The sequence below is a fragment of the Pan troglodytes genome, chromosome 15, assembly GCF_028858775.2.
Source record: "Pan troglodytes isolate AG18354 chromosome 15, NHGRI_mPanTro3-v2.0_pri, whole genome shotgun sequence".
NCBI lineage: Eukaryota > Metazoa > Chordata > Mammalia > Primates > Hominidae > Pan > Pan troglodytes.
Genome location: NC_072413.2, coordinates 11,438,431 through 11,456,920, shown reverse-complemented (window position 1 = coordinate 11,456,920; position 18,490 = coordinate 11,438,431). Strand labels below are relative to the sequence as shown.

Sequence of the window (18,490 nt, the reverse complement as noted above, 5' to 3'; positions counted from 1 at the left end):
TCACCAATAGCCTATGGTTTAACCCATCATGCCTATAGAATGAGGTCTCCATAAAAACCCAAAAGGACTGGGATCAGAGAGCTTCTGGATAACACTTCCTGGAAGGTAGTGCGCCCCTCCCCACATGCCGGGCCCCACATTAATTTCTGAAGTTTTTGCAATGTCCGCTAAAATACAACGGCAAATGTAAGTGTTTCCCTGCGTGCCGTGAGCTCTTCCAGGAAATGAATGCAACTAAATCTGGGAGTGGTGGCAACCTGATTTATAGCCAGTTGCTGAGAAGCACAGGTAAAACAACGTAGGGTTTCCCATTGTTATTAGTGTGGGAGACCAGTGTGGCGGGAATCAGCCCTTTGGAATCTAATGCTATGTCCTGGTATGTAGCGTCACCATTGAATTATTAGACACACATATGTTGAGAATAATCTTTCTGGTCATTTGCTGCATGTCTTATTTACAATATGTAATCAAATTCTTTATCCTGACCTTATGGCACCTGGGTTGAGAACCATGATTTGAACCAAACATTGGTCTGTCACGTTCTGAGTTTGAAACTTTAGTTTGCCTTTAGCGTTTTGCTATTGCTTTTTCGTTTTCTTTTGTTTCGTTTCGTTTCTAAGTTCTGGGGTATATGTGCAGGATGTGCAGATTTGTTACTAAGGTAAACGTGTGCCATGGTGGTTTGCTGCACCTGTCAACCCATCACCTAGGCATTAAGCCCAGCATGCAGTAGCTGTTCTTCTTAACGCTCTGCCCCCCGAAAGGCCCCAGTGTGTGTTGTTCCCCTTCCTGTGTCCATGTGATCTCCTTTTTCAGCTCCCATTATAAGTGAGAATGTGCTGTTTGGTTTTCTTTCCCTGGATTAGTTTGCTGAGGATAATGACCACACATCACCACTGTTTTTGTTTCTTAGTATAAATAGCAGTATTTTATTGAATAAGATTTGTTTACTGAAAAATAAGCTTAAATCTACAATGAATGCCAGACTCTACAGCAGAAAGCAATTTTCTCACTTTTCCACACACAATGGTTCCTACTAATTGAAAAAAAAGCCATAAAATTTCATTCACAAATGTACTACTCTGTCTCAAAACATCTCACATAATCATGCACTCGACTAAAGCCATTAGATCAGTTCTTCAGTCAGGTTAAAGAAGTATCCCTCTAATAACTGACTTTTATAATGCTATCAATATCCACTCCCAATCAGTCTGCCATTGTTAATGGTGTACAGCATTACTGAATACAATGGAATTGATGACGCCCATATCCACGAACAAACCGTGACTTATGATGGTTTGATTTATGATTTTTCAACGTTATGATGGGTTTATTAGACTATTAGATGCGTTTCTGAGTTACAGTGGGTTTATGAGCATGCGACCCTAGACTCCAGAAACAGCTGTATAAGGAAAAACAGGTGTACCTAATAAACATATGCTTAGTGACTTGGGATAAACCAATAGATGTTCACAACTGATGGAGAGCCGTGAAAGAGAGATAGCGGTAAATAGTTACAATAACACAATTTTCCTGCACCTGTCGAGGATTTCCCCCAAAAAATGCAGAATGTGGGATGCACCTAAGGCATATGAAAGAGAGAGGACAGAAGGAGTAAGAGAGAAATAGGAGGAAGGAAGGAAGGAAGGAAAGAGAGAAGGTAGGAAGGAAGGAAGGAAAGAAGGAGGAAAGGAAGGAGAAAGCACCCGGTGTTACTAAAACCCCCCAAAAAACTTGTTTCCCCTTGTGGGTAAGCCTACAATGTGGATGAATCTTGAAAATATTATGCTACGTGTTATGTCAGTCATAACAGCTCACCTATTGTGCAATTCCGTTTATAGGAAATGTCCACAACATGGAAATCTATGCATATGGGATTGATCGCAGTAGGTAGTTGCTACCTGGGGCTGAGGGTCAGGGAGAGAGTTTGAGGCAGAAGGAGGAGTGACTAATGTCTACAGGGTTTTTCTCTGGTCGGGGGTGATAAGACGTTCTACAATGGATTGCGAATTATAATTGAATGTGCACAACCACATGTATTCTAAAAGCCACTCAATTCATGACTTTTAATGGGGGAATCTTATGTGGCACACTCTCTTGGAGACCACGGCAGACGTAGTGAGAGAGAAAAATGTGAGTAAATATCTGAAACGGAGGCAGAAACAGAGAGAAGGAAAAGCCCTGTGAATGGAAGGGAGAGCGAAAAGGGAAAATGGTCCTATTTGGAAATGACAGATGTGAAACTGGGGTTCACATCAACAGTGTCACTGCCAGGAAGGAGGGTCATGCTAGCCATGTCACCGGTAGTGTGGCCCGCAGGGACGCCGACCTGCTGGAGCGTCGTGCCAGCATGGGCTCTGGCAGCCACGTGGGCCAGCAGGAGGGTCCAGCTGCACAGCTGTGGGGTGAGGATAGACTGGGTGGTGATATCGGCCATTACAGGGGCCTCTTCTGCTGGCAAGAGTGTGACAGTAGCAAGTAGATGGACAGGCCTGCGTGTGAGGATGGAATGCAGGAGGGGCTCTTGTGCGGCTGGGTGTGGGGCCCTCACGGGAACCGTGGAGAAATGGCCAGGTAACTGCGTCATGTGGGCTAGTAGATTGACCAGGGCTTCGAACTGAAGGACAATAACGGGGAGTAGCTGTCAGGCCCTGGGAGTGTCTGAGTGTAAGTGAAGATGGTTTTGGGGTCACTGAGGGATGCGTGGGAGCCATCCCTGTGTAGGTACAGGTCATTGGGGGATAGTCTCGTGAGGCCTGTGAGTGTCCAGGGTTGTCCTGGGTGCCTGGGCCTGACTGTGGCAGAAATCTGGGGAAGGCTGGAGAGAAGCTGGGAGACCCTGGAGAGTCCCTGAAGGCAGGGGGTGAAGAGGTGAAAGAAATGGGGGGGGGGTTGCAGTAAGTTCCGTTAGTTTGTAGGTGATTCCTGGGTGCGGGAAGCTGACCCCAGGTGCAATCTGGAGATGGTTGGAGAGTAGCTGAGAGAGACAGAAGAGTCCCTGAGGGCTGGGGGTGAGAACATGAGGGAGACTGGGGAGTAAGTCAGTGAAACTCGTGAGTTCGGTGGTGTATCGTGGGTGCCTGGAACTGACTCCAGCTGGAATCTAGAGAAGTTTTGAGAGTAGCTGAAAGAGACACAAGAGTCCCTGTGGGCTGAGGGCAAAGACCTGAGAGAGACCAGGGAGGACCTCAGTGAAGTCTGTGAGTCTGTAGGTGATTCCGGCGTGTGGGAGGCTGACTCCTGCTGAAATCTGGGCGTGGTGGGAGAGTAGCTGGGACAGACAGGAGAGTCCCAGGGGGCTGGGGGTTAAGACATGAGAGAGACAGGGGAGTAACTCAGCGAAAGTGCTGAGTTTGGTGGTGATACCTGGGTGCCTGGAACTGACTCCCGCTGAAATCTGGGCATGGCTGGAGAGTAGCTGGGACACACAGGAGAGTCCCTGAGGGCTTGGGGTGAAGACATGAGAGAGTCCGGGGCCCCCAGTGCGCTCTGGAGAGTCATGCTGCGTGTTTTGTCTGAGCTCTGATCCAAGAACCCCCATCCTTGGTGGTCACCAGTACCCAAATCCTGCTCAAGGACTGGGGACTCAATGGTGGTAAAGGCCACGCTGAGGCCCTAGAGTCAGAGCCCTGCCTGCCAGGCCAGGGCTTTTGGGGACCTCCCGGGCGGTCAATGCTCCCCAGACCACCTCCTGCCTCCCTCATCCCCACAGCTCCTCCTGCTCAGTCATGGGTGTTGCAACACCCTGCGATCATACCCAGTGTCACCTGGTTTTACATAGGTTTCCGGAGGGGTGACACTTGCTTCTGGGGTCCTTTGGGATAAGTGGGACAGAGGAGAAAGGTGTTGAGGGCCCAGGTCAGGTGATGGGAGGGGGCACAGTGGTTTGCAGGAGCGGGAGCCATCTTCGGGGTTGAGGGTGCCCCATTTTGTGCAGGTGGTGCTGCAGCTTGTGCCGCGCGTCCTCCAGCTCCTCACAGCGGCGCCCGAAGGCCAGGTTCACGGCCTCACACTGGAGTGCCAGGTCCTCGGAGGTTTTGCGAAGGCTGCAGTCCACCAGCACCCACAGGTTGGCCGAGTCCAGGCGCTCGCGCTGGGCGCGGCACAGATTGTCCTGCGTGAACTTGGTCCAGGTCTCCGGGGTGGAGGCGCTGCGGGGTGGGAGACAGCCAGGGGAGGGTCGGGAGGCTCTGCCAAATGCTGGGGGCCCTGCCACGCCCCCATTCCCTGTCTGTGCCCCATGCTCCTGGAGGAACTGCATGGACTCCAATGCACCCCGTGCAGAGCCACGAAGCCCAGTCCCCCAAGTTGCCTGCCTCCGAGTGCCCCCCGCCCACAACTCCCCTGAGTCATCCCACACCCTACCCACCCCGGGCACTTAGTCCCCTCCTGCCCCCGCAACCCCGTTCCCAGCACCGCTGCCCCCGAGGCCCCCTCTGCAGCACCTCCGTCCCCCGCAGCCTCCCTTCCCTAGTACCCAGCGCCCGCGTCCGCTTCTCGCACCCAGGAGTTTGCCGCGCTCAAGTGGGCGGTGGTCGCGCTCCCTCTGCTGGCCTTGGGTGGAAATGCAATCCTGCCGGCGCCTGGGGCTGACCCCACCCCACCCTGTCCTGTCTACGGGCAACCAGGCTGTGCACGCGCTGGGCACTTGAGGAGGTCTTGCTCGCTTACTCATGCCAGGGGCAGACAGTTGCCCAAGTGCCCTCGGGGGCGAGGGCCTCTGGGCCAGGCTGGGGGAAGGAGCCCCGCTGGGGCCCCCAGGCAGAGGGAGGCGAGACCACAGCCAGGGCAAGCGCGGGGGCAGAGCTGGCCCCCCCTCTCTTGGAAGGTGGTGGAGTGCCAGATGAGTCTACACCTCGGTGCTCTGGCTGTGGTGGCGCCCGCAGGTCTTGTCGAGGTTGTAGTCCTCCACCTTGTCCGACCAGTGCATCTTGCAGATCTCCGTGTGCTCCCGGTTCAGTCTGGGGCGGGGTGGGGCAGGGCATTGGTGTGTGGCCAGGGAGGGCCCCGCCGGGGACCCTCCATGCTGCAGGCTAGGCCTTCATGCCCGCTTCAGGAGGGAGCTCTGGGCCGGCTGTCCTCGTGCTCAGCAGTGACCAAGAGCTGCCGCCCATGCTGGGAGGCTGCAGATCAGTTGTGGCACTGGGCTTTGGCCACTCAAACTCAGGCTGGGCCGGAACCTCCCCCACCCAGCCCTGTGCTCCCACTGTGACCTGGGACAGCCCCTGCCGGCTCTGAGCTTCAGGGTCCTGTCGTTCAATGCCTTGCCCCAGGACCAGCCGTGGGTGGGGTCAGGAGTCATCCCTTGGGCAGCCCTCGACCCACCGGATCTGGCTCACTGCTTGCACGATGGCTCTCTTCAGCAGCTCCTGAATGTTCCGGATGAGCTCAGCTTCCTGAGGGAGGAGACGCCCTGAGCACCAGAGCCGGTCCTTGGTGAGGATCCCAGGAGGCCCAGCTGCTGCAGGCCTTGGTCTACACCTGAGCAACCAGAAGGAGTTGAATGCCGGGCCTGAGCTCTGACTGTGCAAGTTCTGCTCTCTCACTGGGTTTATCCTGGGCTTTTGGGCATTCTCCTTGGTGCATTGTAAGTGGGGTGTTTTCCTCCAGGGCCTTCTATGGGCTGCTGGGAAGGTCCCTCAGCGGCAGTTCCCACGCCCCAGGCCTCAAGAGTCATCACTGCTGCTCACTCACTGCACCCAGGAATGTTGGCCTGCCCCTGGCCTCTGGACAGCCCCTGAGGACCCTAACTCTGGGGGCCCAGATGCCCGCCCAGGCTGCCCCTCAGGGTTCTGTGTTGGGAAAGACCATCCTCACACCAAGAACAGGAGGAAGACCCTGTGTTTCTTCTTACTGCCTGGCCAGTTTAATTTTCTGTGTGTAGGAACAAGCCTTTTTTCCCTGTGATTGGGGTCTTTGCCTGGACCACCAGCTACCTCCTTGTGTGCCAGGGCCCGAGTCCTGCACCCCTCTGTCCCTGGGTTTTCCTCTTCCTGCACTGTCAGTGTCTCCGTCACTTCGCAGGCACCCTTGTTGCAGGCAGAGGGTTTGTGGGAGCTGCAGCAGTTCTTGAGGCACTGAGAGGGTGCAGGGGGATAGGCCTGCAGAAGGGGAAGGGAGGGAGGAGGGAAGGCATGAGGGGAGGGAGGGACTCAAGGGTTCTTGCCTGAGTTTGGGGGTATGGCAGGAGACCAGCTGCCTCCACCCCACATCTTTCACAAATGTCTACAGGCCTTTAGTGGTTCTCATGGAGGCCCCAGGCTCTGAGAGCTCAGGGAATTCTCCAGAGCCAGCATCAGGGCCAGGACTGAGTTACTCTCTCACCCTATGGGGTTGCCCCATAGACAAGCTGGGCTGGATTGGGAAGTTACAGGTGACATGGAGAAGGGGACCTGTGGGTGCAGATCTTCGTGTCCCCGGCTCTGTATAGGATGAATGGGAGCAGTAGATCCCAGCCTATCCCACCCTACCTGTCCACACCCGCAGTGCTGGCCCAGACCTGGGTTTCCACCTTGGGAGCAACTGTCCCAACCAGGGAGCATCTCTGGGGAGCCCAGGGTCAGGATGACTATGCCAGGACTCAAAGGGATTGGAGGACGAGAGGAGAAACAGCTGCTTGGAAGTCAGGGGCCTTCTGGGGCAAAACTGCCTCCTGTCACTAAGGGGCCAGATTTCGGGACTCAGGGGTCTCACGCACAGAGGGCTGGTCTCCCGTGTGCTTGCAGCAGCACGTGGCTTGTCCACATGAACTGCCGGGGGCTCCTCCTCTCTGTGCCCACAAGTCCTGGCCACCCAAGGCTGCTGCCACCTTCAGCAGCTCCGTCTCCACATGGTCACGCACGAGGTTGGCGTGCTGGTGGCGCTGGCTGCACTGCATGTTGTCAGTGGCGATGGAGAAGGGCACCTCCATGGCATCCAGGGCGCGCTCCAGCCGTTTCTTCTGGGCCAGCAGCAGGTCGGTCTCCGCAGCCAGCGCCTCCACCTCGCGCTGCAGCTCCGACTTCCAGCTGTGCGTGTCCTGCAGTCGCTCGCCCACTCTGCACGTGGAGTCTTGCTGTGTCGGCTGCGTCAGCGCCTGGGTCTCTGCGGCCAGCTGATGGCTCTCATGCCCCTGCAGCTCCCGCTCTGCTGGTTGCAGTCGGCGAAGGCCTGGTGGTAGTGAGCATAGCAGTTCTGGAACCACACCTCCAGCCGGCGGTGGCCAGGCCGGAGGACGTGTAGGCGCCCGTGTTGCGGGCCACGTCATACTCTTTGCAGGGCAGCTCGCAGGGCGGCACTTTCTGCGGGGCCGGCTCTGGTAGGAGCACATCCGTCTGCACCATGGTGTCTGCCGCCCACCAGGACCAGGGGAGTGAGGAGTGTGTGTGGTCAGCTTGCTGCGGTCAGCCCAGTGCAGTCATCGGTCGGCTCCAACGGCTCAGTCCCAGAGCAGGACGCGGCTCCCAGTCGCTTGGGTGACGCAGTAAACCAAGAGCTTCCTGTTGCCAAGAAACGGGATCTCTTCTCCAGTGGCTAGGGGAGGGGTCATTCAGGGCGGTGGGCAGAATTGCCCTCTTAAAGGGCCAGGCAGCCCCAGCCCCACCTCGGGGCAATCAACAGTGGCCAAGGGTTCCTGTCACTTAGAGGATCCCAGGGCCAGCCCGTCTCCAGCCTCTGTGTCCCACCCTTAGGGTTCAGGGTGTGGGTGGGGACCTACTGCCCTGGCCCCTTCGTTGATTCATCCATTTGTTCCTGGTTTGCTCTCTGATCCTGTCCTGTGCGGAGCTCCGCGCTCAGGGTGAACAAGACAGAGGAGGCTCTGCCCACCTGCCCCCTCAGGGCAGAGGGCTGTGGTTGTTGTGTGGGTGTTGGGTGTGCTGAGTGATAGTGTTACTTGATGCCGTACAGGTGGCTGCTCTCCCTGCCCTCCTGGCCCCAACAGCAGCCTGGTAGCACAGGGAGGGTCCCAGGCCAGGCCCCCTCAGGGGCAGTCTGAGGCAGTTCCTGCAGGGACTCCGCTCCATTTTCTCCTGGACCTAGTGCCTGAGAGCCAGGCCCTGGCCTCTGGCCTTCTCCTCCCAAGTCCCAGCCAGGGTCCCCTCAGGCTGGGCACAGTGGGGAGGGAGGGAGTCTGAGTGTGCTTTTCCCTGGGGAGTTGAATTCAGCCTCTGGGTAAGTGTCCAGAGTCAGATGCCCAAATCTGCCCCACAGGGCGGAGGCAGGCTCTGTGCTGCGGAGGCTGCCCTGAAAGCCACCCAGGGCCAAGCTGCCTGGCGGAGACTGGATGGGCAGTAAGCGCCCCAGGACACATCGGCCTCCCCCAAACCTGGGGCGAGGGGAGCCCCAGCCTAGGCGCGATTCCCCACGCAGCCAGCGGAGGGCGGCTTTGGTCTGGCGGTGAGAAGCCTGTGGCTCCTGGCTCGGCCTCCCCTCCGCCTGCCTGGTGCATGCACTCCTGGGGACCCCAGCCCCTCCAGCCTCCTCTTCCCTGAGAACCCCGCACCAGAAAGTCCTCGCTAGGAAGTCCATGCCTTTCCTACAGCACAGGCCACTGGGCCCCTGTTCCTTCCACCTTCACCTCCTCTCCCACCACAGCCCGCACCCTCACTCCAGCCACAGGAGCTGGGGCTCCTCCTGGGCCATTCCCACCACCCCACCCAGGTCTCTCCAGCACCACCATGTGCCGGCCAGTGCCCTCCTCCTGGACCTGACCTCCCCCGGTCCTGACCTCTCCCGCGGCCAGAACCCTCAGTCCATGCTGCTGTCACCACGGTGTGCCTGGCCTGACACAGCCTCCTGATGGGGCTTTGAGGACAGCAGCCGGGAGACTTACCCCAACCCAGGCCGAGCCAGAACCTATTGCAGGTGGCCTGGGAACCTCTTCTCACTGTCCGTCAAGATTGGGAGGTCAGGGGACCTTCAGGGACTGGTGTGGTCTGAGAAACATCCTTGAGCCTCGCCATGACTCAGTTTCCCCAGATGGCAGCAGGCTGGAGCCCACGCAGGGCAGGATGCCAGGCTCCACCTTTTGTCTGGAACCTGCATTCACTGGGCACCTCTCTGTAGGCATAGCAGAGCAGAGCTGCCTGTTTCTGTCCCTGATCTGCAGCCCCAGGAGCCCGAGAGACCACCTAAGCCAAGGAGAAGGCCTCTGGGCCAGAGCCCAGCTCTGCGAAGTGGGAGACCTCTCAGCCTCCACTTCCAGGTGCCCTGAAGTCATTGGCAGGGGGTGCTGCCTACTTGGGGCTCCCAGACTAAGGGAACACATTCACCTGGTGACCGCAATAGGCCCTGCAGGCTGAGGCACAGGATCTGACCAAGGACGCATCAGAGTTAGGGGACTGGGCCCTGACTCCTGCCAGCTGCAAACTCCCAAAGCCCCCAGCCCTCTCATGGGGTGAAGACACCCTGAAGGACACTCCAGTGTGCTCCCACCTCTGGGTTCTGCCAGCCAGAGAGTGGGACTCTCAGGCCACGTGTGTCTTGCTGGATCTCAGCTTCAGGGACCCAGGGTGCTGTCAGCTCTCTGAGACCTGGGTTGGGGGTGTCCATTAGAGCACCTTGGTCAGGACCCAGAGATGGGGAGGGCACGGCTAAGAGCACCCCAGGCAGTTGGCATCTCCAGAAAGCAGGAGATAGCGCATGGCTCTGTGACAGATGTCCCGTGACAGGGAGGATTGGAGGGACAGATGGACGTGCTCAGGGCTGAGGGGCAGACGAGACCACCAAAGGGCAACTTGGACAGTGGATGGCCCCAGGAAGGCCTCTGAACCCCATCCTGATTGATCCAGGGCCAGTGACCTTGGCCCAGACTGCAGGCCTGGGGACTCAGGTTCCTTTAGTTTCTTAAGAAACTACTATACTCCTTTTTGGCATAGCTGTACGATTTTACATTCCAACCAGTCATGTGTGAAAGCTCCAGTTTTTACTCATGCTCCCCAGCATTTGATGTTTTATTTTTATTTTAGCTATTCTGGTATATATGTGTTAGTCATTGTGGTCTTAATTTGCAAATTTCTAATGACTAATGACATTTAACATCTTTTCATGTTCATAATTAAATACCATCTGTATTCCTTTTCACATATGATTAGCACAAATGTGAAAAATCAGAACAAAATTTTTCACACAACTTCAAAATTTTTAGAACAATACTCAAGGGAAAAGGTGTTTATTTAGAACAATGAAAACAATGAGACATTAACTTCCAGCTTAAATAAAGTTGATTGTGTGCATAAAAATGGTGAAAATATTGGACTTTCTTGGCAAAAGAAGAAAGGGGAAGACTTTATATTTTCTGACATAATATTTATCATTTGTCTTTGGTTTGTGTATTATGTGTATGATTTTGAAAAAATGCATCAAAGATATAACTTTCTGGTGTTTTCTTTGATATTATCCTTGCAAACAGAAAAGTTGGCACATGTTTCTGTATAAAACTGGTCAAAGTTGGCCTAGGAATGATCTTACATTGTACTTTCACTTTACATCATACTGTAAGAGTTTAATAATAGCTAAGGCATCAGCATTGATGTGGACTTATTATCCCTATTCAAGAGGTGGTGTGAGGTTTAGGAGAGTTATGTGCCCTTTATCATAAAACGAATCTATGAAGCATTTATATAAAAACCCAGTATTTCTGGTTTCAAATTCAGTACTGTGCCGTCTGCTTGATAGATTTGTTCGCAGGTTAGAGACATTTTATTGCATAACTTCCATGAAATATCACAGTTGTACTCTTGACTATGTTTGAATCACAAAAAGACTTTAATCTGCACTCAGTTCTTGTAACTAAAATCTTCAGTTTGAATATGAATTTCACTTAAAGAACATCGCTAGAAATTTCAGAGAGAAAAAGATTTTACTTGCAGAATACAATCTGCATTTGCTTTGACAACTAGTTAGTTCACATATGTAAAATAAGTCTACCTGTCTGTATGCATAATTAAGATGTAACAGTAGTGTGGTAATGACTTGTTAAAGCAATTAGAATGGCAGTGGATCATGGCACAATTTACCTTAAAAGCCATGAGCAGAATACATCACAAGCTATGATACAATAAATAGTCATTAGGTTTAAAGTAGTATCCACATATAAAAACACAAAGCATATTTTAGCCCTTTAAATGAAAGCTTCATTCAGTCAATATTGGTCTTCCTGTAGATGCATTTATGAAACAAAACCACAAAACATACAGCTTACCCGCTTCTCAAAACTCATTGCACAATAGGTTGAGGGACTTCTCTACACCAGGACCTATTATTAAAACCAGTAAGTCCTCAGTGAAAATCATTTATTTGCCTGCAGTGTCATCTGATGTGTCTGTTGTAGGCAGCTGTGGCAGTGGTGGGTGGTTTAGTGACACGGACCCTGCCCACGTCTGTCCGTCCATCAGTGGGCTAGTGTCTCTCTGGCTGCCCCTGAGAAGGGTCTATAGGAGTTAACGGCATTAGCATGGGATTGAAAAGAAATCATCTTGGATTCAAACTTCCATTTCAGTATTCATTTCCAGCTAAGTTTGTGTAGCATGCTTAATGTTTCTGAAGCTCAATTTTAGTAATGGTAAAGTATATCTGCCTAAAAGACAGGGACACATCCCAGTTTTGTGTTTTTTTATTTTTATTTTATTGTATTTTTCTTGAGACGGATTTTTGCTCTTGCTGCCCAGGCTGGAGTGCAATGGTGCAATCTCGGCTCACCACAACCTCCGCCTCCTGGGTTCAAGGGACTCTCCTGCTTCAGCATTCTGAGTAAATGGAATTACAGGTGCCTGCCACCACACCCAGCTAATTTTTTGTATTTTTAATAGAGACGGGTTTCACCATGTTGGCCAGGCTGGTCTTGAACCCCTGACCTCAGATGATCCACCCACCTCAGATGATAATCCCGCCAAGTGCTGAGATTACAGGTGTGAGCCACCATGCCCGGCCTTATCCTCAAAAAAGAATTTATCAAAAATGTATGTGTGTGTGTGTGTGTGTGTGTGTTTTAAGTAGAGTAACACTATATTAAAATGCCACTATAGATGTTCTAACAAAAAACCTCAATTTAACAAATGTATGTGGGGAGAGGGAGAGAGAGAGGGAGAGAGAGAGGGAGAGAGGGAGGGAGAGAGAAGGAGGGAGGGAGAGAGAGAGGGAGAGAGAGAGGGAGAGACGGAGGGAGAGAGAAGGAGGGGGGCAGAGAGAGAGAGAAGAGAGAGAGAGATATCTCTTGTGTCTCTACCTTTTTGGATGATGACCCCAGTCCTAACAGATTAGGGCCTTACCCTTTTGCCCGTATTTAACCTTTACTTCTTAAAAGCTCCTTCTCCAAATACAGTCACACTGGGAGATAGGGCTTCAGGTTAGGAATTCTGGGGGGACATAATTCTCTCCAGAACAGACACTAATATCATGAGTGCTCAGATTGCTAGTGAATGTGTTCTTGTTACAATTATTTTTGCTTTGCAGTTTTAGATAATGAATACTTGGATAATAAATACCCACTGTAATCTAATTTTTTCAACACCTCTTACTTGCATGGATTCTAAACAGGAGTCCAATGTAATTCTTATGTCTGTTTCTCTGTAGACACTGTGTTTCTTCCTCTGCCTTATTTTAATCTTTTATCTTTGTTACAGGTTTTCTACAGTTTGAATATGATATTCCTAGGTATATTTTTAAAATATTCATCCTGCTTGGTGTTCTCTGAGCTTTTTGGATTTGTAATTTGGTGTCTGTCATTAATTTGTGTTTTTTTCCTAGTTAAAAAAATGAACTTTATAGATTTTACATTCTCAACTTTCACTTATTTTCAAAATGAGAGACAAGACACCTAAACTCCAAGATTTCAGTCCTGAATGCAATAGTACCAGATTTTCAAGTTACATAAGTGAACTGCATAAACACCACTAGTATCAAGTGTACCCTATAAGAAACACATGGACATACTTGCGTTGTTTAACCACACGGTGTCATATCAATAAACATCAAAGTATCTGACACATATTTGTCCATTAAAGGTAAACACAACTCTGAGTATCAAATTAAATTAACCATTTGCCTTTTATAATCTAAATCAGAAATTGAAAAACAGGAAGAATGTAGAGGTAAGTGGCTGAAAATGCTCTGCTTACTGCACACAAGCACATCATGACAAAGAATGCTAGAAGTAGCTTTCCTCAGAAGTAATAATTGAACATTTAAAATATTATTTTCTCAGAAAAGTTAAAGCTTTTAGTGTAAAAAGCATGGTAAATGATATTTTAACTTAATAGTTAACTATATAGCAAATTATAGATTTCAAGCAATTAGTTACCCACATTTCACCAGAACCTTCAGTGAAAGTGTCTACTCTCAACATTGACCAGACCCTTCCTGTTCTGAAGTGTCTACTCTTTAGAGTTGCTTCAGCTTTACATATCTGTAAAACCTAAGATTACTCAATGAGAAGTTACAGCTTATTCTGTACTAGATACAGAAAATACATATAGATTTAGAACAAATGGATGTTTTTCAACTTAAAAAAAGTATTTTTATTTACACAATGTTAGATTGTTTTTCACCTATGTGTATACATAACAGTGTTTCCCAAATTCACAGGGTCCACTTCCATAATTCTAAAGCAAAAATAGAGGCACACAAATGGATAATAATTCATAGCTTTATGCCTTTTTTTAAAAACATATCTTTAAAGAAATTCAGTTGCCATTTAGACAAAGATGTGATGAACCTGTAACAAATTTCTATGACTTGGAAAATTAAAGGTCTAAAAATCCTGAATGTTGTAACACTGGGCAGTTTGCAATCTGTGCATGGGTTCACTCACCCTATGGTCCGTGAACTCCCTTATCCTGCAAGCTGTAGGTAGTTTCAGCAAATATGAGACTCAATAAGACTAAGGAAGGGCTTGTTTAAATTAGTTCCCCTCACAGTTGATTCTAATCTTGCAATGAACAGATTTAATGTACTAGTGAGTTAAATTTTAAAGTAATTATAAAGCCATTTACTCTATCATAAATGAATGAAATGTAAGAATCACACTTGAAACAAGTCTTTCATTTTAATGAATGGTATCTTTCATTTATATACAAAGGAATTCACTTGCCAGCAGCATTTAAATATAGAAATAGTCTCGTCTTTTCTCTAGTGCCTTTTATAAAGCAGTGCCATTTCTAACTAGGTGTATTTGTTTCCCAGCTATTCAGTAACTACACTATAGGTATCTAATAGACTCAAGAAAAGATTGGAAAATTGAGAAGATTTAGCATTTTAAACATTTGAAAAATGTTGCTACAAAGCATCGATTATGAATGCATTAGTAAAATAAATTGACACCTTATGTGAGAATCATTAAGTTGGTTTAATTATATCGCACAAGTATGGGCTCACTAATATTTATAACAATTTATGCTAATTAAACCAGAAAGTTTCTGTAGGTAATTCAGCTCTGAGCACCATTTAATAAGGTTATGCCAAATAGAACCAATGGTTATGTAATACCCAGAATATAAACCTCAGCAAATTCAAACTTTTGGAATGGCAACACAAGTGAGAATGAGAGGCAATATTTCATTTCAAAGTACCATAGGCTGCTTAGAGTGTTCTTTTCTTTTAAAAATTTGTGTGGTTGTTAGTAATGTGCCTTAACACTGGTCCTCCTTGACAGCGGTGTTAGAGATGGTTAGGTAGAACCTATATTACGGAAGTCAGCGTTGCCCATTTCTTTAGTTCAGTGATTAAAATTGAAATTGCTTTTACAAAACAATTGAACTGCTGCTTACAATATAAATAGAATACCAACAGGTTTCCTGTTGTATTCACATTCTTCTCTAATTAGTATTTTTGCATTTCCACTCTGACCTGACCTTCAGTAGTTCCTTTATTTTTATTTTCAAGCATTTTTATGAGTATATAATAGGCATATATATTTATGGGGTGCATGAGATATTTTGATACAGGCAATGCAACATGAACTAATCACATCATGGAGAGTGGGTATCCATCCCTTTAAGCATGTATCTTTTGTGTTACAATCCAATTAGATTCTTTTAGTTATTTTAAAATGTACAATTATTGACTAGAGTCCCCCTCTTGTGCTATCAAACAGTATGTCTTATTCATTCCTTCTGCCTGTTTTTGTACCCATTACCCGTGCCCTGTGTCCCCCACCAGCCCCCTAGTACTTAGTATGTCCATGAACTTAATTGTTTTGATTTTTAGATCCCACAAATAAGTGAGAACATGCAATGTCTGCCTTTCCATGCTTGGCTTATTTCCCTTAACATAATGATATCCAGTTCCTTCCATCTTGTTGCAAATGATTGAATCTCATTCTTTTTTAGGGCTGAATAATACTCCACTCTGTGTATCTACCACATTTTCTTTAATACATTAATCTGTTGATGGACACTTAGGTTGCTTCCAAATCTTAGCTATTGTCAACAGTGGTGCAACCAACACGGGAGTGCAGATAATTTCTTCGATATACTCATTTCTTATTTTGGGGGTATATATCCAACAGTGGGATTGCTGGATCATGTGGCACCTCTATTTTCAGTGTTTAGAGGAACCTCCAAACTGTTCTCCACCGTGGCTGTACCAGTAGTACCTTAAAATGCAAATGCAATTGGTAAAAGAACAAGACAGCATGTAGTACTTGCACTTACAAATACTACCAGTTTTGTACAAATTTGCATTTTTTTTGTCCTTGAAAGAGTAACCACTTAATAAAACAGATAATTAAAAGCGCAATGTTCCTTCCTTTGCATGGCATGCAGGAATGGTGAAAGCAAAGAAACAGTCATCCCTTCTCTTCCCCCCACTTCTGGTCTCCGGAAATAGGAACGCCAGGTCAGACAGGTGGAGGAGGGAAATGGGGCACAGGTCAAAGTATGATGAATCTCTTAAAAAGAAATCCGGCCAGGCGCAGTGGCTCATGCCTCTAATCCCAGCACTTTGGCAGGCCGAGGCGGGCGGATCACGAGGTCAGGAATAGAGACCATCCTGGAGAACACGGTGACACCCTGTCTCTACTAAAAATACAAAAAAATTAGCCGTGTGTGGTGTCGGACGCCTGTAGTCCCAGCTACTGGGAGGCTGGGGCTGGAGAATGGCATAAACCCGAGGGGAGGAGCTTGCAGTGAGCGGAGATGGCGCCACTGCATTCCAGCCTGGGTGACAGAGCGAGACTCCTTCCCCCCACCGCCAAAAAAAAAAAAAAAAACAACAAAAACAAACAAACAAACAAACAAAAAAAAACACTTTCCCCGGAATGCTAGCCTGATGGGAACTCCACCCCATCCATTCCAACCTAGTAAGGATAGTTTAGTTTGTCTTTTCTGGTCTCACTTCCTGACGTCTAATGTTCTTTTTTTGTTTCTGTTATTAAATTTCAGAAGACAAACCTTAGCATTTTCTAAAAGAAATTATTTTTTACCTAAATACATTGGACTTTGGTCTTAATTTGAAGGAATAGGATAAGTGGCCTTTAAGAGAGTGTTCCTACTCCTTCTCTTCCAGTGGTTGCTCTGGGTCCCTGAAAGAGGGTGTGATGTGAACCATCTGGGTTGTGAAGTGGATTTTGTTGAGCCTGTGTTTTTTAAGTCCATTAGTCCTGCCCGAGGCTGTGCGCCCTGGAATCCTTGGCTTCACGTCTGGACCACCTTCAGCCAAGTGGTGATGGTGGAGAGGGTCCACCCATCTTCCAGGACGTGTGAGAGTTTGTAGGTGGTGAGATGGAGGGGGCAGCTTTTAAATCTTCCAGTACCCACCCCCGCTGCTGGCGGTGCTCTCCCCATCGTCCTTGTCCAGGACTCCCATCAGGGTCTCAATCTCTTCTGTGATGCTCTGACTCACATGCTGGGAGGCCCTTTTCCCAATGTAGTCCCTGATATCCACATCGGCGTCCTATGTCCCCACTAGCAGCTTCACCATCTCCAAGGTACATGGCTGCCAAGTGCAGGGCGGTGTAGCTCTGGCCTTGCTGTTCCCAGGCAGCAGAGGCTCGTTGGGGAAGTTGACCAGCATGGCCAGAAGCTCCAGCCTGCAGGGCTAGGTGCCTGCGCAGGCAGGTGAGGCTGTGATGAAGCCCAGAGTGGCCAGCAGGCCGGCTGGCACGGCGGCAACCCCCTAAGCTGTCCACTCCCCATCGGAGGCCGAGAGCAGCCAGCCGTGCTTCCTGGTCCAGCTCACCCAGCCCCACAGCTCTCCTCCGTGGACGGGAAAGCCAGCCCTGCGCCGCCAGAGTCACTCGCCTCTGCCGTGTCCTCGGAGGAGGAGCTCCCAGGCTGCTGCCTCCAGGACACAGGTTCCTCTTCAAGGGCAGGGCACTGCGCCTTCCCAGGTCGCTCAAGTTCTGGCGGAATGGCCTCGGGGCGGTAGCCCCCCAGGAGCTGCCCCTGTCCGCCTCCTGGCAACCGTGGGGCGGGGGCTCCAGGTCCTCGCTGGTCTGAGGTCCCGCATCTGGGGTAGGGGCTGGTGGAGCCGGCGAGCTCTTCCTGCGTCTCCGCCGCTCAGGGCGGCCCGTGCAGGGGCTGGGCTCCCCCTTGCCCAGCTCGGCCCTGCCTGTGGAGCACTTCGGGGACCGCTGTTTCAGGGAGGGGATGGTGAATGCTGCGCTCCGCGTTCACGTGGACGCGGGACAGGTACCAGGGGCGCGGCCTCAGGCGGAGGACCCGCCAGAACCTCTTCCTGAGACGCAGGTACTGGGCGCCATCGGCGGGGTCCGTGCAGTTGCCACAGCGTTCACCCGGAGATACATTTAAACAGTTTTATTCTCCTGTTTTTTATTTTTTCATTCCAGAAACCATTACTACTATGCAACGAAGTAAAAATATCTAGTTTAAATAATAATTTGATACGGTCAGGTGGGGATGAGTGCACACGTGTGTGTACACACACACACAGGCCCTAAATGGGATATTTTGGCGGAGCAGAGGGATAAGGCTTTTATTTCGTTGGTGTGTTGAGTTAGAATCGCCCTTCTCACAATTAAATAATTTAAATCAGGAGTTTTATTAAAGCTAATTTGTACAACTAGGCAACATCTTTTCTCCTTATATTTATACACATATACACATCTCTAATATTTGCATTTATTACTTCATCTAAAAGAGCCTGGAAAAAGGGTCCTAGGTCTTGGCTAGTTAAGGTAAAAATCTATATTTTAAGGTAATAAAAACGTTTGCTATGGACAGAGACCTGCAGACACTGTGGGTGAAGCTGATTCATGTTCCATTGAAGGAAATGACATGGGGTTTTCTAAGGGAAAGCCCAGCATTCTGCAAGGAGAGGGGAGGTCCCAGGGGGGAATTGGAGTCAGCATTAGGATCTAAGTGTCACAGGGGAGTGTGTTCCCAAAAAAGACTGTGACTGTTTCTGTGTGCATCCTGAACTGGTTACCATGAGTGTGTGTGTGTGTGTGTGTGTGTGTGTGTGTGAATTAAAAGAGGAGTTACATGCTGGGGTATTCCTGGTATCTCAACTGGCATCTCAGCTGCTGGTGATGATGGCTATACATTTTCCTCAG

General features: G+C 49.6%; 1 protein-coding gene and 1 pseudogene across 1 annotated transcript; both read right to left on the bottom strand.

Annotated features, from left to right (window-relative positions):
- Positions 1-3,859: 3,859 nt before the first annotated feature.
- On the bottom strand, positions 3,860-7,381 carry LOC134808424 (tektin-4-like; annotated as a pseudogene).
- Positions 7,382-16,263: 8,882 nt separating this feature from the next.
- LOC134808423 (ankyrin repeat domain-containing protein SOWAHC-like) lies at positions 16,264-17,587 on the bottom strand (the record flags this gene model as incomplete). The annotated part of the gene is made up of 1 exon (XM_063793953.1): positions 16,264-17,587. A coding segment is annotated over one exon (798 nt), but the record flags the coding sequence as incomplete, so codon positions are not given.
- Positions 17,588-18,490: the final 903 nt, after the last annotated feature.